This window comes from Vipera berus, assembly GCF_964194415.1.
Source record: "Vipera berus genome assembly, chromosome: 1".
NCBI classification, from domain to species: domain Eukaryota; kingdom Metazoa; phylum Chordata; class Lepidosauria; order Squamata; family Viperidae; genus Vipera; species Vipera berus.
Window position 1 is genome coordinate 137,779,306 of NC_138202.1, and position 24,144 is coordinate 137,803,449.

The 24,144-nt window shown below is 39.6% G+C and overlaps 1 protein-coding gene across 6 annotated transcripts in view; it reads left to right on the forward strand.

Moving 5' to 3' along the window:
• Positions 1–24,144, forward strand: part of MGAT5 (alpha-1,6-mannosylglycoprotein 6-beta-N-acetylglucosaminyltransferase) — a 149,193-nt gene that overhangs the window by 120,147 nt on the left and 4,902 nt on the right. For all 6 annotated transcript variants that reach the window (XM_081342046.1, XM_081342043.1, XM_081342044.1 and 3 more), the window contains exons 9-16: positions 585–719; positions 2,542–2,675; positions 3,334–3,467; positions 8,065–8,214; positions 14,553–14,699; positions 15,966–16,082; positions 18,780–18,854; positions 23,578–23,735. In XM_081342046.1, the coding sequence (XP_081198172.1) occupies positions 585–719; positions 2,542–2,675; positions 3,334–3,467; positions 8,065–8,214; positions 14,553–14,699; positions 15,966–16,082; positions 18,780–18,854; positions 23,578–23,735 (1,050 nt within the window). The remainder of the gene's footprint in view (positions 1–584; positions 720–2,541; positions 2,676–3,333; positions 3,468–8,064; positions 8,215–14,552; positions 14,700–15,965; positions 16,083–18,779; positions 18,855–23,577; positions 23,736–24,144) is intronic.

Below are 24,144 nucleotides of genomic sequence, written 5' to 3' on the forward strand. Positions count from 1 at the left end.
ACTTTAAGGAGGCATTAGCCCACTGCTCCACCAAGGCTGAAGTCCATGAGTCATAAAAGAGCCGAGGTTGCCTACCCCTGGCCTAGGGAATAAGGAGGTAGGCAAGCAGCAAGGAGATTATGAGTTTTAGTCCTGCCTGAGGCATGGAAGCCGGCTGAGTGACTTTAGACTAGTCAGGCCGAGTCACTCTTGGCTCAACTCATCTCACAGGGTTATAATCGCCGCCTTGAGTTGTTTACAAAAGTAATAAAGCCAGGATATATGAAATGTAAACAACAACTCTAATGAGTTGTACCAGCAGGGTGTTTTGCTTATCAGGTTATCAAACGTTATTTCTCTCTTGTACATTTTTTGTATGAGAGTCTTATTATTTTATATATTAATCATTGCAGTTTTAGAACAGATAATTTTGTGGATTAGACTAACTACTTCAGGAAAATGCCTGAAACTTCTTAACCTTCAGATGTAGTGCTCCTCCTCAAGAATCTTGCCTTTACTTCTCCGTTTTGTCAAGGCTTGTAAAAGGAATTTTCCTTAATTTTTCCTCTTCTTTTTTTCCCCTTCTTTTTTTCCTTTTTGGCTAGGATTATGAAGAAGGTAGTTGGTAACAGATCTGGCTGTCCTACCCAGGGCGATAAAGTGGTGGAGCTTATTTATATCGACATTGTGGGGCTCACTCAGTTTAAGAAAACTCTTGGGCCATCCTGGGTTCATTATCAGTAAGTATTTGTCCTTTACAAAACAATTCTCTCTACAGGTAGTCCTCAACTTACAACCATTCATTTAGTGATCAAAGTTACAATGGCACTGGAAAAAGTGACTTACGAGCGTTTTTTCACACTTAACAACCATGGCAGGATCCCCTTGGTCAAGTGATTAAAATTCAGGTGCTTGGCATCTGGCAGGTATTTATGATGGTTGCAGTGTCCCAGGGTCACGCAACCGCCTCTTGTGACCTTCTCACAAGCAAAGTCAATGGGGAAGCCAGATTCACTTAACCACCATGTTAGTAACGTAACAACTGTAGTCATTCACGTAAAAACTGTGGCAAGAAAAGTCATAAAATGGGGCAAAGCGCACAGTGGTCTTGCTTAACAACAGAAAGTTTGAGCTTGATTGTACTTACAGTATAAGTCGAGGGCCTCCAGTATTAACTAACTTTTTACTTCTTTCCATACTTACTCTTGATCCTGACATTTTCATCTCTCTCTCTCTCTCTCTCTCTCTCTCTCTCTCTCTCTCTCTCTCTCTCTCTCTCTCTCTTCACAAGCAGCTTTCACACAGAGCATTTTGAGACAGAACAGAGAAGAAAGCCTCTGTTTACATACCTGGCTCAGTGCTTGATGTATATTTGCTGAGCTTAAACTAGGAATCTTTATGGATGAGCAGCTGTTTGCACACAAAAGCATCCTTGTGATTCGAATATTCAGCTACACAGATGGCTTTATTCTGTGAAGCTGCTTCCTTTACAGATACTCGGGTGAAACCTAGGTCTATTACTTAAAATATTTTTTTATGAAAAGCAGTGGACGGAGTTCTTTAAAAGCATTAGCCACAAGTTGAGTATCTGCGTTGGTTTATCTGATTTCTCATTTATCTTATCCTCCGTAATGGATAGAAACAGCCTTCTTTAACTAAGCACTCATTGGGAAGGCTGAGTCCACAAATTCTAAAGTCCCCAGCCAGTATATTTGCTGCTTTCATTAGCTGAAAATTTTGGGCATTAGCTGAAAATTTTGGAAATTGGAGTTATATTTCACTGAAGGGCTTCCATTGGGCTTCCTGGGTTCATTGTCAGTAAGTATTTGTCCTTTACAAAACAATTCTCTTTATAGGTAGTCCAACCATTCATTTGGTTACAGTGGCATTGAAAAAAGTGACTTATGAATGTTTTTTCACACACTTAGGACCATTGCGGCCTCTCTGTGGTCACGTGATCAAAATTCGGATGCTGGGTTATTGGCATATATTTTATGTCGGTTGTAGTGACCCCAGGATCGTGTGATCCCCTTTTGCAACCTTCTGAGCAAAGTCAATGGGGAAGCCAGATTCACTTAACGGTCGCGTCACTAACTTAAGAACTGCAGTGTTTCACTTAAAAATGGTGGCAAGAAACGTAAAGTGGAGCAAAACAACTGTCTTAACTTAGCAGGGGAAATTTCGGGCTCAATTATGGTCATAAGTCAAGGTCTACCTTTTCCTGTCTTTCGGACCATCCATTCCTTCTGAGGAAAAAATTAACCTGGCTACTGTACTCTGTGCTGGTGGCTGCAGAGCTCCAGAACGCATGTCTCTTCCCACACCTCTGGCAAGGTTGCGGCTTTATTGGCAACTCTGCCAGGCTGACGCTGGGGGAAAAGGCACAAATGGAGAAGGAGCTTAAGAGAACACACAAGGTGCCTGCAATTTTGTTCAAGCACCTTGCTGTGTTCGCACAGCGCTTTTCTGCATTGTGCCAACACAAATTACACTGTGTTTCATTTTTATAACGTACTGTTTCTAATACATTCTGTTGCGACTGTGCTTTATTTTCCCTCCTAGGTGTATGTTACGGGTGCTAGATTCCTTTGGCACTGAACCAGAATTTAATCATGCTCACTATGCCCAGTCTAAAGGCCACAAAACACCATGGGGGAAGTGGAACCTTAATCCGCAGCAGTTTTACACAATGTTTCGTAAGTCGGTCTTGTCAATAATATAACTCAGTGTCAGGATAATCCTAGCAATTTTAAAAATGCAAAAAAAATATGTGTTTTTAAAGTAAATGGGGTCTCCCATAATAATCAACTCAGTTCTGAAGAGTTGGTTTCTAAAATATTTCCAGAAATAAAAAAAGCAAGTTTGATTTAGCTCCGTGTGTTTCTTAACAGCGTATTCAACTCATGCATTGTTGCTTGATTCAGGTATTCTTTCTGCTCCTCAAGTTCCACGGTAGTTGGAGACTTAGAGGAATTAATTATGGCACCAGTACAGCAGTTTTTTTCAGGGATTTGAACAAGTGCAACTTATAGAATAAGGAGTTTGACATTTTGTCCTGGTATTCTTTTCCAAAAGAAGTTGCTTTAAATAATGTTAGATTAGTTTCTTATGACTTTAAAATAAATGTAGTACAAGAAAGAAAGAAAAAAATCCTTTATGCATAAGAGAAAAATCAGAGAATGATCAATAGGTTTACAAGTATTTCCTGTTAAAGATGTAGCTCAGGAGTTAAAACTAATTCATATTTGGATTTGTGTCAATGCAACTTCCAGACATTTACAGGCTGTAAATTGTTTTTTTTGCAAGTGTTACAGTGAATGATGCACTAATACACTTTTGTTGTTTAATTTGCAGCTCACACTCCAGATAACAGTTTCCTTGGGTTTGTTGTGGAGCAGTATCTGAATTCCAGTGACATCAAACACTTCAATGTCATTAAAAGGCAGGATCAATCACTTGTTTATGGAAAAGTTGATAACTTCTGGAAGGTGAGTTGCCAGGCTAAGCAAATTTGTTTTGGTTGAGCATAAAACACAAACCTGAAGACTTTTAATTTGTTGATACTTTTTAAGAGCTTTCTGTCCAAACTGGCTCTTTTATCTAAAATCTTTTTATATTTATTTACTTATGGTCCAAAGCCAAGTCACATAATTTAAAACTATAGCATACTATTAATATATGCATAAGTATATAACACACACACACACACACACACACACACACACACACACACACACACATTAAAGGAAGCAAACCCCATACATTTACAGTTGCTTATATCTAAAAAAAATTAAATACTAAGTCACATTATGCTTTAAATATAGTTATATCTCCATTTATATATTTGTTTTCTTCCTTATTTGTGAAGATTGACCATTGGCTTTAACATATATATGTCCATCTATCAGTGTCCCGTCTGTTTAGCAGTTTCTTCCCAAATGTTGTCTAATTTTTCCCTATTACATTTTGGGAAAATATATTAAGATAGTTTAATCAGCTCAGTATTCTGTAGAGTATATTTATTGATTTTGCTTTTGTAGCTGCTAGAATTAATGAAGTACAAAAAGATCTTTAATGTTGATAGTACTATTTATTTTATTGCTAGATGTTTTAAAATTTTTCATTTTTCCTCCCCAAATCAATCTAACATATTTCTGTAACAAAGAGGAAAGCATAAAAAAATCGTGGTTTTATTAAAAGTTTGCAAAATAGTCTTTCCTAACCAATTCTCCAGATGTACTGTAGTTCAGTTTCTATAATTTCCTTCCAATTCTGTAAGTATGGAAAGTTTCACATTAGGTATCTGATGTAAAAAAACAACAACATTCTTCTGTTAAATCAGTTCTGTTGTTTTAATTTAATTCTTGGAAAATAATTTTTCCAGAAGCTGTAGTATTGCTCTAGAAAGAAATAAGCAGATTTGAAAAGTAATGCCGGAAATGGATTTAGGCTTGAGCTTATCCCCTTATAAAGTTTTTAAAAGTATATTATTAAGAGCTATAATTAATTTATTTTTCTATTCATCTTGCTGCATTAAATGTTAGGAAACTATTTTAATTCACATGCTGCCATTTATAATGTTTATTTAATCTTCAACCAACCGTTAGACATGTATGTCTTACTCTGTAAGAATAATTATAGAGCAATTGAGAATATACAGTTACAGTATTGGACAATTCCAGCTCTGTCACAAGGCTGACAAGAGTGTTAAGTTCTTTCTAGGCCAGACATGTCAAACACAAGGCCCAGGGGCCGGATCCGGCCCGCAAAGCGGTTTCATGTGGCCCGCGAAGCCATCCTGGAAACAGTGAGGGAACGGCCCCCACTGCCTTGGCCCTGGCCCAGAGACCCTCCTCCTGCCAGAGACCCTCAGATCTGTCCCACTCCTGCCCGGCCCCCATAGTCACCCTTGATGCAAACGATGTAGAGCTGGCCACACCTACCCAGTAGGCCATATGCAATATAGTCACGCCCACCCAGTAGGCCACGCCCACCCGGCCCCCTGAGGGCAACCGCAATGCTGATGCGACCCTCAATGAAATTGAGTTTGACACCGCTGATCTAGGCCAAAGGTGAATTGAACTTTGGAATGGTATCCTTACTTTTAGAATGGATTATGATTATGATTTAAAGTTCTTGTCCCCTTTTTTCCTCCCAAAAAATCTAACTTACCTTTTAAACTTCTTTCCTTTGGGGAAAACACAAAATGATCTGATTGGTTTGTTGGGTTGTTTTTTTTTTAGAATTGACTTCCAAGTAAATCATATAAATAATACAGCATGCTTACAAGGTAAAAATATACAAGGAAAAGTTTCATCCATGCCTTTGTCAATCCATTCTGATTTTGCAATTTACTGATAACAGAATTTCCAATTATTCCCTTTCCAAATTCTCAGGATTATATTTTTCTGCTAAAATTGCCTTTGGAGAGAGAATTAAAAATCCCTTTTAGCCTTTGGTCAACCAAATAAGTCTTATAAAGAGGCACTTTTAAGTAAAGGTGGAAATAAACCATGAAATAATGACAATTACATACATGATGATAAACAAAGATGTTTTTTGTGAACGGAAGTTTATTATAGTTCCCAAGAAAATTGATAAAGCAGATATAATCATTGCTGTTCTGTAGATCTAATCACTGCTGCTCTGTGTGTTTAGTGTTGGAGAATTTTTTTTAAATCTCATGCACCTAAGCAAGTAGGGATATTTCACTTTGTTCTATGAATATACTAGCTCATTCTCTGTTTCTAATCAACATGTATCAAAAGAGTTTCTTATGCTCCTGGGTTTTTTTTTAACTTTCAGTAGTGAAAAAAGACCCCAGTTCCTTAATGTTCCCTTAATCCTTGGTTTATTATTTGATTCTTCACTGAAGAAACTTAAGTACATTCAGTTTTTTGGGGGGTTCACTTAGTCATAGTGTTGCTTACTTAACATTGATGGACCTCAAATATGGCACCATTCATAAATAAGCAATCTAGTGTGATTTATGATATATCAGTTTGTGAATAAGTGACATATTCCCTGCTCTTTCCTCTTACTCTATTTACAAATCTGATATCTTAGCTTAATTCATATTTTTTCTGTGGAATACATCAGAATTGAAAAATTGTAATTTATGGGAATAGAATAGAAAATGAGGCAGGCTAAAGATGGATGAGAGTGAATTATCAAATCAAGAATGTTATGTTGTTATAATCAGCCCAACTAATTTATTCCTTTGTCTGTGTTCTATTGCTTCATTAGGTCAGTAGGTATTTTTGGATATGTTGTGAGGACATGCTGAGAATGCCATAATTATGATGTTCAGCTTCTGCTGCATTCGTATATAATGAACTCTAAAATTGCTTTATGGTTTAGAAATAAAATTATCTGCCTGCAGTTTCCTCCTGTACATTTTCAGAGCAGTGTACAGAAATGTATTCTGTAAGTGTGGAATTGTTATCTTCTGCAGTATCCTCACATGAAACCTGGACACTATGGTATATTGAATCTACCAAGTATTTATCTAGCATCCATTTATCAGAATTTTGCAACTCGGCCCAAAGTATGCCTAAGAACCTCCTTATGTAAAAAATAAAATAGCCCAAGAGGAGATTAAAGTGTATATTGTTATATAAATGATTAAGGATTTGAGTATTAAGTATATTGATTTTTAAAGAGGATCCCGCAAAAACAGATCTGGAAAATGTAGACAAAATTGTACTGTTGTTCTAGTGAAGACCTGCTTTTGATACTTACTTGTATATAATCTGAACACATGTATTTTTTAATAAATAACAGGACATAGTTTTAGCTGCTAAGGCTGAAAATTATATTATTTTACTTTTGCTCCCAAGTCACAATACCTTTTTTTGTTAAGGATCATTTTATACTTAATATCTGTTTTATTTTTGAGACATTTAAACATAAATTATGGGCACTTGCCCGTTGTACTCCAGAAGATTCAGGCAATGTCAGCGGTGCAGTTATAAAGAATAGGGATTTCTTAATTCTAAGAAAATTTTCATTTCTCTAAATGAAAAAAAAAGACCATTGTCACAATTCCTTTAAGGATCTTAAGTGTTAGCAAAAGCTTTTATCGCCTCAAAATATGGATATAAGACAAAGTGCATTTTAAGTTACGATGAAACTAAAATGGTTTATTTTATTTATTTATTTATTTATTTTATTATATTTATATACCGCCCTTTCCCGAAGGACTCAGGGCGGTTTACAGGGTGATTAAAAGAAAAAATACAAAAGTTAAAAACAATTTAAAAATTATATCCGTCCCTGAACAAATAAAACCCCAGTTAAAATTAAAATTAAAATTCTCAGCCTGGGCCAGAGAGCTCGAAGAGCCAGGTCTTCAGGTCCCGGCGGAATGAACGGAGGTCAGGGGCAGTCCTAAGCTCCACTGGCAGCTGGTTCCAAAGGGCAGGCGCACCCACTGAGAAGGCCCTATCCCTGTCCACCGGCAATCTCTTACCGGTGGCACCCTGAGAAGACCCTCCCTGTGGGAGCACACTGGACGAAGGGAACTTGATGCCGGCAGCAGGTGTTCCCTCAGATATTTTGTTCTGTTGACAATCCTATCATTAACATTCTTTGAAAGAATAATCAATCTGATCACTCTGGAGGATACACACACACACACGGCACATAATGAGACGACTTGAAATCTTAATTTTTATCGATGATCCTTCCATTTGTTCAGTGGTTATTTTTCCCCAGCTGGTCCACATGGACAGAGAATTTGCTTCATTTTTCTCTATGTTACATGTCTTCTAGATAGAATACAGTGCTTCTTCCTAGACTTCAAGAGGCATCTGAAATGTCTCAACTTTTTTCCTAGTGCCTGGCTAAGTGGTTAAATAAAGCTTTGCTGTAAATTTGCTGAACAGGAATATTCCCCGTCTGGAATTATATTGGAGAATGACATGAAATTAACACCGTATGTTTGTTTAACTTCGCAAGTTTTGAAAAACAGTTCTTTCTTGCAGGACTACCTGTAACAGTTAAATTTAACAAATAATTGCACACAGGTGCTCTATGTTAATTCTTCAACCTGATTTGCATTCATTTTTCTTTCTTTCTTTCTAGGATAAAAAGTCTTACTTGGATGTCATTCATACCTATACAGAAGTTCACGGAACTGTCCATGGCACAAGCGCTGTCCACATGCCCAGCTATGTTAAGAACCATGGGATTCTCAGTGGCCGAGATTTACAATTCTTGCTGAGAGGAACAAAAGTAAGTTAGCTATTTTTTTTTCAAAGTCTAAATGGGTATGATCCAACTTATTTTAAATTATTTTATTCTTCCCTGTTTGGAACTCTGTCCTCCTTGGCTAAATCATATGTTCAATTCCAAAAAGATTCTTTCTAATATACAGAAGGGTGAACATAGCATCTGTCTGCAACTTTTTAAATGACCAGCATCTTTTCTCAGGATCACATAGCCATTTTCTGTAACTATACTGTGTGATCTTGGAAGAGGGAGGGGTAAATGTGGTTGCTTTAAAGTTCTGCAGTTAGATGTTAATTTGTGGGCCTTTACATCCAAAGCATCTTTGGGGGATCAAATCCAAAACCCTATTCCATAATAACCCCATTGTATTTCATTTTTTCATTCTATCAGGTAATGTAGTACAGAGGTCCCCAAACGTTTGGGTACCAGGGCCTGGTTCTGTGGAGAGAGGTTTTTCTACGGACCAGAGGGTGCATGGTTTTGTGTGCTGCTTGCATCTTGCAGATGGGGCTTTGCTTGTTTGTGCAGACCGGTTGCTGGCATGCCGCGGACCGGTACTGGTCCACGGACCAGGGGTTGGGGACCCCTGTACTAGTATTCTAAATATATCCTCAGTTCAACTGTCTTTTCAGTCAGGTGCCTTCACAATTAACTCCGTGCTTAGGAAAGTTGTAAGTTTCTCAAATCTTGGTATTTTTAAACAAATACAACCTTTTTTTTTAAAGTGCGCTAAGAACATTGAAATGCCTTGTTTTGACTTTAAAGAATCCAAACAGCTTCTAGGCACTTGGACTACATTGTTATCATTGGTTATTAATTCGAGAGGCATCGATTCCAGAGTTGGAATTGAAGTTGAGTATTATCAGCTAACAGATGATGCCCCATTGACATGTTGACAGATGACCTGTCACTTAGTTCAGGGCTTTTCAACCAGTGATACGGGTACCACCTGTGGTACATTGGCACCTGGCAGGTGGTATGTGACCATCCTAAAAAAGTGGTAGTGGGGGGAAGGGAATGAGGGAGGGGAATGAGCTGAACTAGTGGCAGCACTGCACAAGCCTGAGCGAGAGATGGCTGGAGCTGCAGGGCTGTCAGGGCTCAGTGAAAGCGCCAGGATCAGCGCTTCTTCGGGGCTGTCAGGGCTCAGTGGAAGCGCCAGGATCAGCACCAGGCTCCAGCCAGAGCTCGGTGCTGATCCTGGTGCTTCTGCTGAGCCCAGAAGAAGCATCAATCAGCTGGAATGTTGCAGCATCTCCAGGGTCTTGTGATTTATATTCAGATGCTTGGCAACTGATTCATATTTATGACGGTCACAGTGTCCCAAGGTCATGTGAAGTGACCAAAACCTGCTGCAACTACCCAGCAGATGGGGGGGAATAAAAACCAACCACTCCCCACTCCACCCCCACTGCCAATCCTCAACAGAAATGCTCACAACAATTAAAAGCTCGGACAGGAGGAAGAGCGCCGCCGGGCGGGCAGGCAGGTGTCTTGCTTGGCTGTGGCTTGTGGGGCACTTTTTTCAGTGCCATTGTAAATTCGAACAGTCACCAAGCAAACTGTTGTAAGTCGAGGACTACCTGTACTTCATCACTTTTTTCCTTTTTTTTTGTCATCAGGTTTTTGACACCTTGCTAGGCAACTGGTGGTACTTGGATGTTGCCATAACCTAAAAGTGGTACAATGGGTGAAAAGGTTGAAAAGCCCTGACCTAGTTCATGTAGTTGTTGCCTAGAAGAAAGGAGGGCCTTGTGACACCCCACAATTGAGGAGCCTAAGGGGCCAGTCTTTCTCTACCATCAATGACTGGAACTACCCAGTGGTGGGACTCAGCCAGTTCGCCCCAGTTCAGCAGAACCAGTAGCTAATTTTTGGTTGCCCAGGCCCAGAATGGACTTCCAGAAGCGGCATCCACACAGAGAACCGGTTGTTCACATATTTGAATCCCACCACTGGAACTACCCCAGTTAAAAGGAGGAGAATCCTTTTGGGGTCATATTTATGACAGTTGCAGTGTCCTCGGCTCATCGGGTGATCCCCTTTTGCAACCGTCTGACAAACAAAGTCAATGGGAAATCCAGGTTCACTCAACAACCAGGTTTATTCACAGCTGCTGTGATTCGGTTAAAAACCGTGGCAAGAAAGGTCACAAAAACGGGGCAAAATTCACTTAACAAATGTTTCACTTAGCAACAGTAATTTTGGGCTCAGTTGTGGCCTACCTGTAGTTGACGGTATTCAGGCCTGATAAAATGACAACTCATCGAGAAGGACCATACGCTCCCTATCCTGGTTTCAGTAGAGACCATTCACCAATTGCAGTTGGTGCTCTATTAACGCCATACTGGGCCAGAAGCCTGAGTGAAATAGGTTCAGTAATATCTTTATTCCAGGTCCTTCTGCAGCCATTGCCCCACCACTTTCTCATCGGCCGGGAGATGAAGGCTAATCAGACGTTACCCAGAAGCAAACGCTTCTTGAAAATAAAGCACACCACTGCCTCCTTTGGGGAGGACAATAGCACCCCTTCATTCAGATATGCATTTATCACCACCCTGACCCAAGCCCCCACCTTTCATCTTCGGAGCTTTTCACCTATCGGGAAGAGAGGGGTCCCTCCAAAGTAGCAGAGCCAAAGCTACAGAGAACCCCATTCGCTTCCTCAGAACTCCCGGAGTAAACTTACTGCAGATAATCCGCAAGACAGTCTCCTCTTTGGGATTTTCCCAGCTGGCATTCAGCTGGGAGTGGATCAGAGTGATTTTGTCACCTGGATGCCTCCAAAACTCCTCCAAGAGATTATATCCCCACCCATCCCTGTCCTTCCTTAGTAAGGCCTGGGTCATTTAAAAAAATAGATGCATTAAGAATAAATATATATATATTGACTTTCTGCCTCTCGATTAGCAGAGTGTAAGACACAGGTGTCAAACTTGTCGTGTCATGTGATGTGTCATGACGTATCGTGACTTTTTTTTTGCATTGTCGGAGCTGCGGTCGGCACGGCCTCCATATGATGCAACCGGCCTGCGGGCCAGCAGTTTGACACCCCTGGTGTAAGAGAACCAATTGCTCAAAGAGGAAGCAAACACTGGCAGTAAACATTTAGAATTTCCCTTAAGGAAAGTAAGATGAATTCACAGATGGAGGAGAAACCTCCAGAGTAGACTCCAAATTAGAAAAAAAAACATGTTCATTCCGAGTCCAGTTTATTCAGCTATTGCAGTTTTTGATTTTCGTGCCATTGAGGGTCACTTCTATGACGATCTCTGCCTATTCATTTCCTGAGGTTCCTGAAATGTCATACAAAGTAACCATGGTGTTCCTCTGAACATCCTAGCAGTTTTCCAAGATGACGAAAGAAAAGGGGGGGAGGGAAACAGATCTCCTTGTTTTTTAGAACAATTTTGCGTGACTTTCAGTATGGCCAGGAACATTGGGAAACCACGAATCACAGATTTCTTTTTTTCCTGTTTGCATTCATTTTCTTTGAAATCCTATACTTTAAAGCTTGGAAGCGGCAAGTGGATAGAGTTTCTAAAACTCCCCAAAAAGGAATTTAGGTCTTTGGACTAATTTGGACCCTGGATAGTTTGTAATTTAACCCAAACACAATCTGGATGAAGTTCTAGTTTATCCCTTCACAGCATGGACATTACTAATAATATTTTGAAGATTTTGTATTACGTAAGTTGGCATGGGTTTCATTCATTCTAAAAAGTCACGCCTGCCGCATGACTAACAGGGTTTGCTTTTTTAAAGACACTGTATAAACAAAACCTTTTCATTTAAAATGGAAGTTGTGCATCAATGTGATACCTCAGGTTGACATAGTGAATAATGTAGCAACTTCTAAAATAGGATTTTTAGTTTGTAATAGTTTTAAAGTGACAGAAGAGCAGTTAGGTGTATTTATAGTTAAATGGTGACAGAAGTTCTTGATTGGCAAAGCTCCTGGATTCAGTGGAAAGGAGATTTTCTTTAACGTATTGACAGTACAGAAGAGAAAAGAAGTAACAAACAAAGAATGTTTATTTAACCAAGGGTATTAATTTCTGTACCTAATTAAAACCAAATCAGCAGTGAATTGTTGGTGACATTTTCATGCCCTTCAGTCATATTTCCATTGCAGTTAATGTTTTTTTATTATTTTAATCAGACATTTCCGTCAAAAATTCAGAAGTGGATAATGGGTGCGGCTGCATTGGCTCTTGAAGGCAAATAGTTTTGGGAGGGATAGTAAGGGCTATAGGCCACATGATCAGGAAGATTTTAATGTGTTTGAGCAACATGGTGGAACTAAGGTAACATACGACATACGACCGACAATCTTTGCTGGCATGGCAAGTTTCTAGTTGTTTTGGAACTGTTGGTGAGACCGTTAAAAGTCGTTGGCACTGTTTGAATTTGTTCTACCAGCAGCAAGATCTGACTGCTGGCCCAGTGATGGATTGTATTGCAAATCAGGGCTGTTTCCAGAGGAGGCAGAGGAGGAGAGGACCTGGAGCTTATGGAGTGAAGGAACTGGATGAGGCTGTCGGCAGGCCCAGAGGAAGAGAGAGAGGCTTTTGGAGGAGTTGGTGGCAGCAGCAGCGTGCTCCAGGGGCGAAAAGAAGCAAGGCCTCTTTAAGGAAAAGGTGGAAGAGTCAGGATCAGAAAAAGGAAAGAAGGCGAGGTTGTCAGAATACAAGCGAATTTGAGGGCTAATCCACATGGAGCCCCATTTCCATCTGTCCTGTTTGCCATCGTTCACTCCCTAGAGACTAAAATGGACAATGTGAAATTTGAGCGGGCCACGAACAAGAAGTATATATCGGAGGTGGTGACCCTTTGAGAGCTGTATGCAACGAAATTTCATTTTGATGTATGCCGATTGGTGTACATTCAAAGTGACAATAAAGTTATCATTATCATTATCACAGTGTTACTTAAACCAAGGAAGCTAGAGACAGAGATATAACAAACTATTCTGATCTACCTACCACTCTGCATTTTGTTTTGGAAGTATTCTTTTAAAGTCTAAACGTCATTCTTGGCCTCTTAATAAAAAAATAGCATTATATAGCAAATAAGCATTATGGCGTCTCACAATTAGATGATAGCTATCTCCTGTGGCTTAATCTGTTTCTTCACTCCAAACTTTTGTAGTATATTAGTCTTCAGAAAACAGTTTAAAAATGTGTTAGAATGCCAGTAATAATTCTTGCATTTCCTGTTTATAAATCATTTGTGTTTTCCGTTCAATTCTTTTGTAATGCATTAATTTCTAAGAATAGCTTTTTAATACAACTTTCCATGCTGTGGATAAATTCACATTTTTGTGAACTTTGCTGCCACCTGCTGTTTGTAGTTGGAACTTTTTTGACTCCTTGAGTGATACGAACATTTAACAATCCAATAGCACTGGGGTTGACAGTTGACAAAAAATGGCTTAAACAATTAAATTAAATTGTAAACTCTGCACTCATATGAGTTTGGGACACTTTCCCAAATACATTTTAAATCAAACTGATCTATTATAATCTATTGCTCTTAATTAATTTCATATATGTATTCACAGATAACGGGAATATTTTCTGCCTGTTTCAATTCTTATACTGTTTAATTTTTTATTTTTTTACAAAGCTGTTACTAAATTCACAAAAAATACAAATTCTTAAAGATCACTCTGATAAATTATGAGCCAAATACAAACTAAGTTAGCTTGTACTAAAATAGACATCACTCTACTGTAATTTCTAATCTGGGCTAGATAGGATTTAGAGCTCATTGTTAATGAAGGACCCAGTCTGAGCCCAGAGTTTAATAGCAGTCCTATTTTGATGTTATTTATAGACATATTTTAAGGCTATTTTTGTATTGAGCAACTGAAGCTGCTTGGCTGAATGTTTTTGTGAAGAGGTTTTAACACTAGTAGTACTGGTTTGTTACTTGTACTCGAGTTATCTTCTGAAATAATACAACCAAACAAAGCAGACTTCTTTCTCGTCCCAAAAAGATGGCACTGTCCATTCTTGGAAGGTTGTTTTTTTGAAAAGATTTAGGATCTCCCCCTTTTGCCATCAAGTTACTTTTAGCTTGACAACACTCTCAAACCCAGCCAAGCTTAACCTAAATCCTGACTACCTTAAAAGCCTCTTTCTGACAGCAAAAGCAAGAAATTGCAAAGGATTTTGGAACAGAGTTTGCAAAAGATGATGAAAGGTTTGGGAGAGAAATGATTCTCATTATTTTTCAGGTTCTCAGTACTGTTCAAAAATACAGACTTGGATTCAAGCGAGTTTCCTCAAGATGATGCAAATGTAGAAAGACCTAAATCAAGAGTTTCTATTTTGCAGCTTTTTGTGGGCCTTGGCTTCCCATATGAGGGTCCCGCACCTTTGGAGGCTATTGCAAATGGATGTGCATTTTTGAACCCGAAGTTTAATCCACCAAAAAGCAGCAAAAACACAGACTTCTTCAAAGGCAAGCCAACTCTTAGAGAGGTAAGTTTTTATTTGTAATTACTGTTGATTAGATATGTGAACAGTGTCTTTGAAACACATCTTCAAACACAACCCTGTACTGAAATACAATAGTTTATTGTTATCAGGCCATGCTATTGACAGAGTTCAAACCAGAGAACAAATCCCAGATAGAGAGAGAGTGAGGGAGGGAAAGAGAGAGAGATTTTGAGAGATTTTACTTTGCAAATGGTTTTTAATCTGGTTTTTAATCAGGCAGATCCAGCAACAATTACCATAATTGGTTTCCATCCCATTGAATCTTCTTCAATAGACATGATGGAATTGCTGTTCAACAATTTCTTGAAAGCTAGTTTTGATCACTCATGCTTTAAAGAACCACTTAAGGCTTAATGCCCTGCCTCAACTACATTATTAACTTGCCCAGATATTAAAGCCTACAGAAGCAGCCATATTGAGGTTATCTCTGTTCAAGACCTATTTATTGGATAAAGATAGTTGTCTTGTTTCGTCATAAATTACTGAACAGATTTCCTTCAAAGCTAAGGTTGGCCCCCAGTCTTTTGGCTTCTTGGTGACAAAGCTAGGAATGACACAAAGCGTTCAGGCAGACCATGTCTGGAGTGAACACATGTTTTCTTCGGGGACAGATCTATAAAAAGCCATATTTTAGGTAGAGGTTATCAGAGTGGGGGAAAAACAGAAAAAGGTAAGCCCTTGGCAGTAGTGTTTTTTAAATGGTGACAGCTAAGGGAAGTGCAAGAGAAATGCAAAGAATGTTTTGGAGGGGTAGGGAGGCCCACTGGCTATATGCCATCCTTGAATTCAAGCATGGTGACATCTCAGTGGATAGGGAGGTATTGAGCAGATCACTATCTCACAAGCCATGCAATAGAAGGCCAAGCCATGTCCTCCCTACCTTAGAAGATTTATCCAGCTTTGTTTTCAGCTAAAAACTGGAAAAAATCAAGAAGTTCTGGATATAAGTTTGGCTGGGCCACATTGTGCCCAAAAAGGTTCCTTGAACTACTAAGCCAACTGCAGGGACTTGTCCAGGCAGTCACCAGGAGTTAAGACTGACTCAAAGACACCATGTTAAAAAAAATGCACTCCTTAAAATTATTTGCTCCTCATCATCTTTCAGGGCTTCCTAAAAGTATGGCAAGTAATTTTTTTGATAGTCAGGATTTCAGAAAGATAATTAAAGCCTTCTTAATATACAATTTTGAAGGTTACTAAGTGAACCTAAGCTGTAAAAATATGGCATTTCTCTTCCTTTTCTTCCAGTTGACATCTCAACATCCCTACGCTGAAGTCTACATTGGGAAGCCTCATGTTTGGACAGTAAATATTAATGATCTTTCTGAAGTGGAAAAGGCCCTGAAAGCAATTCTGAGCCAAAAGGTTAATAAAGATAATTACTTTCTTAATAAGTGTTTTACAATGAAATAAAACATGGTAGGCTATATTGTAAGGAATTATTATGGAAAAAAAATCTTTACAAAACACAAGATAAACATTCTAGAAAAGCTTATCTGTAATATTATAAACCCAAAAAAAGGTTGGAAGATGAAGTAACATTAAACTTTCGTTATGAATAAAAATACCTTAAATATATTAGTAGCAAGTAACATAGAATTTGAATGTAATAATTTTAAAATAATATGAATTACAGATAAGCCTTGCTTAAAGGTAAAGGTTCCCCCGCACATGCGTGCTAGTCGTTTCCAACTCTAGGGGCCGGTGCTCATCTCCGTTTCAAAGCCGAAGAGCCAGCGCTTGTCCGAGGACGTCTCCGTGGTCATGTGGCCGGCATGACTAGATGCCAAAGGCGCACGGAACGCTGTTACCTTCCCACCGTAGTGGTCCCTATTTTTGTACTTGCAGTTTTACGTGCTTTCGAACTGCTAGGTTGGCAGAAGCTGGGACGAGTAACAGGCGCTCACTCTGTTACGCGGCACTTGGGATTCGACTCACCAAACTGCCGACCTTCTTATCGACAAGCTCAGAATCCTAACCCACTGACCATTAATTCGGCGACCATTTAATTAAAATGCCCCCCCAAAAAACCCTTTACAGACGATTTATCACCACATATGACTTTTGCAGCATCCTTCAGTCGTGACTGCCATTGCATTCAGTGTGCATTATCTTGTGCCTGATGTGTGTGGTATTTTTACCTCACTCCTTTCAGAACAGAGACATTGGAGAAAAGGGGATTGCAAGAGAGTAATCTGATCTTCTACATAGCCCATGGCTGAGAGCTGTGGGCACGCTATACAAACAGCTTACAGTACTCTCCTGAAAACTCTTCCTCTTTTATACTCTCTGCTCTGCAAAAGGGAAAGGGGGGGGAAGCAAGGGGTTTCTGGAGGCCATCTCTTCTTTGCCTGGCCCCTCCATCTCCCCACAGAGTGGGGAGATTTCAAGAGAGTATGTTGTTCTTCCAAAGGGTGGGGGAACCCAAGTATTCCAAAGGCAAGACAGTAAGTATTCCAAAGGAGGCAAACAACGCCAAAGGTGTGAAACTGAGTGGTCTTGTCTGTTTCCATTCAAAAAGCCCAGCTGCAGTCATATGACTTCCCACTTAGCAACCACTTTGCTTAGCAGCGAAATTGCCAGTCCCCATTAAGATTATTAAGTGAGTAAAATCTGTAGAAATAAAACAAATACCAAGTACTTTTCCGTTATGTGGAGGAGTTGCATTGGAGGAATATGTGGGATGGCTTTTTTAGTACATTGATAATTTTAGAGCGGGGAGGAGAAATACTCATCTAATATCACATTTTTATATAACTTCATATAGCTCTGCACAAACACCTGTGTTTTCTCGAGAATAAGACCGGCTCTTATCTTAATTTTTGCTCCAAAAGACACACTAGGGCTTATTTTCCAGTAAGGTTTTATTTTGGGGGACATACGGTACTAAATGCGTCTGTCTGGCTGACGATCTTAACTGGGTCTTATTTTGGGGGGTGGGGCTTATATTACGAGCATCCTGGGAAAAAATCATGCTAGGGCTTATTTTCTGGTTGGGTCTTATTTTCGGGGAAACAGTACTTTTAACTTCAGGGGTATTTATTTAAGGGAAATAGTACCACATTATGCACTGAAAGAAGTTGCTACAGTATTGAGGACTAGATACTTAGAATAAGGGTATTAAGAGAAACCTTAAAATTGTAAAAGAGATTCTAATAAAAATATTGGATTGCAAATAACCGTTGCTGTAATACAGGTAGTCCTCCACTTATAACTAATCATAAAGTGAGCATTTGAAATTACAACAGCACTAACCCGAAGTGACTTATGACTGCTTTTCACGCTTACAACCATTGCAGCATCCCCATGATCATGTGATCAAAATTAGGGCACTTGGCAACTGGCACAGTTGCGCTTTCCCAGGGCGATGAGGTCACTATTTGTAACCTTCCCAGCTGGCTTCTAACAAGGAAAGTCAGTGGAAGAAGCCAGTTTAACGTAATGCCTGCATGATTCCCTTAACAACTGCAGCGAATGCTTAACAACTATGGCCAAAAAGGTCATAAAATGGGGCACAACTCACTTTAACAATTGCCTTAGTGGAAATTTTAGGCTCAATTGTGGTCGTACGTTGAGGACTATCTGTATTTGCTGGGCATTCTTGCTTTGTTGGGAACCAGAATATTTCCAGTGGGGGGAAAAAGTGAATTATACGTAGGAACGATAGGCTTCTCAAACCATCTGCTTTTTATGTGCATTGGAATTACAGCTGACATAATTCCAAGCTACATGACTGACAGTAGTAGAAAGTGTAATCCCAAGAAATCTGGGACTTACGGGTGTAATCCAATATTACTTAAGTGAACTTTAGCTTTCACGGTGGGAATGCCTTTTGTTATCTTTCCCCTCTTCCCAAAAGATCCCAGTACACCTAAGGCTGTATGTGAGTAAAGAGGAATTCCTCCTGTTGGCAAATGCCATGCCATGCCATCAACTCTTGGTGATCACTCAGAACTTGCTAATGAATTTAAACTGAGCATATGTTCAACTATTTAGCAGAGTGATGCATCCTCGTCCTGTATTGCACAATTGAAATGTATTTATATTACTTACATACAACAGATCGAACCTTACTTGCCTTTTGAATTCACGTGTGAAGGAATGCTTCAGAGAATGAATGTGTTCATTGAGAAACAGGTATGGTTTCTAAATCAATTCTATTTCCTTTGTTCATAAGCATGGAACAATTTCACTTTTAGAAGGAACGCATACTTCCTAATTTCTTTTTAATTGAGTTATTATTCAGCACCAAATACCTATTAACCCTTAACTGTCTTCTGTGAGCAGTTGATATACTGATCCTTTCTCTTCCTTTATTTTGAACATATCCCCAAGATTTAAGAGAGGGATTCACGGAAATTTATTCCATTCCTGCACCTCCTCTAATCAGATCTCTGTCCAGGGTCAAACTCACCAATGGAATAATATGCTTTCAAAGCTGTTTTCCCATTAAGAAAATGCATATTGATTTTTGACATATTGAATTCTCTGATTCAGTTTCCCCTATTAAGTATTGATGAATAATTGCAAATATTGAAACCAATTACACACATTATATCCTACTTTAGATCCAACCTTGACTGTCTAGTTAAGCTGTTTTTCATTTGCTAATATTCCTTAGCTTCAGATGTTAATAGCGTATAGATTTATAGTTTAATATTTGTGCTGTACTGTAGACAAAATACTAATAATTTATGTGCCCCAAATGTTAAGTAGAGTCATTATATATACTAGATTTCTTTCCTTTTTCTTTAGAATCAAACAATATGCTTTCTCGGATAATACCAAGAGTCAAAACGTAGTAAGCACTGTAAAGCAATATTTTGCTCAATATAGTTCCATGTAGGACAATTGGTATTGCACCAGTTCTTTTTTTTTATTAAAAAGTTTTAACATACAATTTTCCCTTTAAAAATCCCCCCTCCCCCTCCCTTCTCCCTCCCCCCTACCTCTCCCCCCTCCCCCCCCGACTTCCCAGAGCTAAATACAAGGTATATAAAAAAAACAATCATAAACAACCATATACTAACATCCATAAACTATAAAATCCATCACTCTCTAGCTTATATAGGATAATATATATATATATATTAAATATATATAAAAAAACAAAAATAGAAAAAGAAGAAAAGAAAGAAATCCATTTTCTCCATTCCATAATATAACGTTCTTGCGAAAAATCTTAGGCCAAAATCTACACCATCTCTGCCAGGTCAAAAATCTTTGAAGTCACTCTCCTATAATCGGCAGTTCCTCTTTCTTCCATTACTAAGCTATCAAAAATCTTGCTGCCGTAATTAAATTTCACATAGTTAGTGTCCACAACCGTAACGTCCGTAATTATCCCCAACAAAAACAAAAAAAACAAAAACAAAAACAAAAAATTTGCGAACAAAACTTTATCCTTTGCTTAAAAATCTTCTACATATTCCACCAAATTTTTATCCAAAAAGCCTTGATCTTTTTACAAGTCCACCATACATGAAAATATGTAACATCTTCATCTCCACATCTCCAACATTTTGGCTGATAGTCCAGATACATACTTGCAAACTTTTTAGGATCTAAATGCCATCTATAAAGCATTTTATAAAAGTTCTCTCTTTACGTTCCTAACCCAAATCTTTTCCCACGTGTCCATTGCGATAACTTCCTAGATATTCGTTGTGGAAGTTCCATAGACTTCTGCTGGTCTTGCTCTTTTATTATTTTCTTTTTGATCGTTTTAAAGCAGCACGCGTCACCCTCCGCTCTCCAGGATCATCCAAAGAAATTGTAGCTTGATCTCCTCCAGCACCATTCTCCTCTGTCTGTCCATCCTCAGTCTCTTGATGTTCTCCTTCTCCAGATCCCTTTGCAGCTTCCAGAAGTGATAATGAGGTTGCTTTTAAAACGTTATTATAAAAATCTCGCGCCTGCATCACAGTAATCAGACGGTACCTTTTACCTTCATACATCACCATCAACCCAACTGGAATCTCCCATCTGAACCTTATATCTCGTTGCTTGAGCTCTTGCACGAGGAATATAAAATCCTTCCTTCTCCTTAAAATCTTTGGAGGAATTTCTTTTAAAACCAAAACTTCTTGATCAGCAATCACCACTTTAGAATCATAGGCAACTTGTATAACTTCATCTCTAATTTCCCTCTTAGTAAAATAAACCACCACATCTCTAGGCAGCTTTCTCTGTCTTGCAATCCATGAATTCACACGAAACACTTTATCCATACCTCCCTTTATTTCAGATGCTGGCTGATTCAATACCACTTCCAGAGCCTCAGAAATCAGCTGCTTTAGATCTTCCTTAATATTCTCTTTTAAACCTCTAATTCTAACAGCAAACTGCATCTGGTAATATTGAGCAAGACTCAATTCTCTGTCCATTTTGTCTCTTAAATCTTCATTCTCCAGTACTTTTGCTTCTAATATGGCATTCTTTTGAGTCAAATCTTCCACTTTTTCCTCCAATTCTTCCACACATTCAGCCACTTTATACACTGAGGACAAAATGTCTACCTTCATCACCCTGAACTTCTGTTCCATCCTCTCTTCCATTCTCTCCTCCAATTTCTCCAATTTCGCCTCCATCTGTGCAAATTTATCACCCATTGATTCCAGAATTACCTGGGCATGTTTTTCAAGAGCATCTTGTAAATCCTTCGATGTCAATACATCAGGAAGATGCAACGCCTGCAATGATGATTGTTGTACCGGAGAAGTTCCAGCACTCCGAAGAGTTTTTGAGGGAGGTTTAGCCGCCATCTTTTTCACTTGTGACGCACTTTCACTTTAAGTTTAAAACGTCCATCAAGCTAGAGAGTAGAATATAATAATCCTCTTCACCTTTTCCTCTTGTACCGCTCTGCCTGCTCCTTTTATTCCATAGTCCTTCCTTCAGGCAGGGGTGGTCGCAGACGCCTGGCTCTGCTCCATGAAGTCCGGAGCAGAGACGCTGACCAGCTGGGAGCCACCCAGGCTACGGGGGAGTTCAATCCTTCAGCCGCCCAAGCTACAAGCTCAGGCGGCCCCGGAGAACTCAACCCCTACCTGGGGCCTCACCCCCTCCTCTTCTCCCGAGGAGGGGGCTTCAAATTCGCCCGAACAGCTGATCGGCGCTGTTTCGGGCGAAAATCACTCAGCTGAGCCGCGGGCAGCCCGGGAAGGCTGTCTCCGGCGCCGCGCAGCCACCGGAAGTCGGTATCGCACCAGTTCTTATTAGTTGTACTCAGTGCTTTTTTTGTAAAAGAAAAAGGTGCCGGAACTCACACGTCATACAACCTGCCTTGCCTACCCTACAAGGTTCCATCCAAAAAAGGTGCCGGAACTCCGTTCTGAGCGTTCTATGACAAAAAAAAGCCCTGGTTGTACTGTATACAATTTCTGCACATGCTATTATCATTCAAGCCAGAATTAGAAAGTAGATCTGCTAGTGATTCAGCTTTATCTCGATCTCTGCATTTTCCATATGTGGAAAGTATTTGTTTTTGTAAGCAGTCATTCTGCAGAATTCAGTAACGCCTTGTTTAGCAACAGTATCTTGGGAGGGGAAGCATAGAGAAATGAAAGGCTGGTGCTACAGAAATAGCAATAGCACTTAGACTTATACACGGCTTCACAGTGTTTACAGCCCTTTCTAAGTGGTTTACAGAGTTAGCATATGACCCGGGTCCTCATTTTACTGACCTTGGAAGGATGGAAGGTTAAGTCAACCTTGAGCCAGTCAGGATCTATGAGATCGAACTCTTGGCTGTGGACCGAATTTGCCTGTAATACTGCATTCTAACCATTTTGCCACCATGGCTCCAGTTGTGTTGTCCCCATCAAATTTTTAAAAAAATCAATTGAGGTTGTAGCCAGCAGAACAGTATCCCAATTGAAAGATAAGTGCTGATGAGATTTAATCTGCCCATTAGGCAAGAGAGATTTGTTCCTAGAAGGAAGAAGCAGGATTAGGATAAAATTTTCTGGCAATTGTAAACAAAAAAAAGCAGAGGAGGGCATTTAGCAGCTTTTGATATTCCCAAATAGTCCTTGGAAACTGGGATAAGAAAGCCTGCTTCTTTTCTATAAGGAAATATTTGGGCAATTAGAGTAATAGTGAAGGTTGTGCACAGTGTTGCAGATATCTGCTGTGTTGTCATTGTTGCATGATTCAAGGCAGCAATATTAATTTATTTGCAATGACTGAGAAATGAGTATGTAGGGTTAGGCAAGACCAATTAAGCATTCATTGTGGATTGTCAGTTAAGTAATGTCTGTCTAAGAGGCTAAAATATTTCAGTGGAGTAAAACTGTCTCTGTTTTATCCTTCAAATTTCCCAGCTTGGAGAACTGGGTGTTAGACCTTTCTTTATAAGATGGGCTTTGAATTTTGCCAGTTTTCTTCACATTCTGTCTGATTATATATGTGCTATATAAAAAGCAGACATGTCAAACACAAGGCCCGGGGGCCGCGTCCGGCCCGCGAAGTGGTTTCATGTGGCCCGCGAAGCCATCCTGGAAACAGTGAGGGAACGGCCCGCACTGCCTTGGCCCTGGCCCTGGCCCAGAGACCCTCCTCCTGCCAGAGACCCTCAGATCTGGCCATGCCCACCCAGTAGGCCATACACACTTTAGTCACGCCCACCCAGTAGGCCATGCCCACCCAGGCCACACCCACCCGGCCCCCTGAGGGCAACTGCAATGCTGATGCGGCCCTCAATGAAATTGAGTTTGACACCCCTGATAAAAAGAATAGAGATAAAAATTATTTTGGCTGGCTGTGGTATTCCCTGTTGCTAAGCAGGGCAGTCTTTCCAGCTTTTTGTATTTATAATACTCCCTTAGGAAATTATGGAAATACTCATGTGTCATTTCAGGATTTCTGTCATGGCCAAGTGATGTGGCCTCCGTTAAATGCTCTTCAAGTCAAAATTGCCGAAACCGGAAAATCGTGTAAACAGGTTTGTCAAGAAAACCAGCTCATATGTGAGCCATCTTTTTTCCAGCACTTGAATAAGGACAAAGATCTCTTGAAGTAAGTGTGCAACGCAAGGAAATGGTGACATGTTCTTTTAATCTGAAATGGTTTATTGAAGAACTACTGATAGGCAACTTTCGCTCTGTAGAGATATTACAAAAGTGGTTATGCATATCACACAAGGAGTGGCCACAAGATTCCCCTTAAGCCCTTGCACTCGTGAGATAGGTTCAGATTCACAGGCTATTAGTATCCTGGACTGTGCAGAAGCTACCCTGCCTTCAACTGTAGACATGAATATGTCCCTATTACAGCCCTTTGCATTGTACACACCACAGCTGTAACAATCTGGAGTCCCCCCCCCCAGTGTCAGTTCTCTGGAGACGTGGTTATAGGTTAAGAAGCAGGCCTGTGTACAGATAGTCCTCAACTTACCACCGCAATTGCTTAGCAATTTCCATTGCTA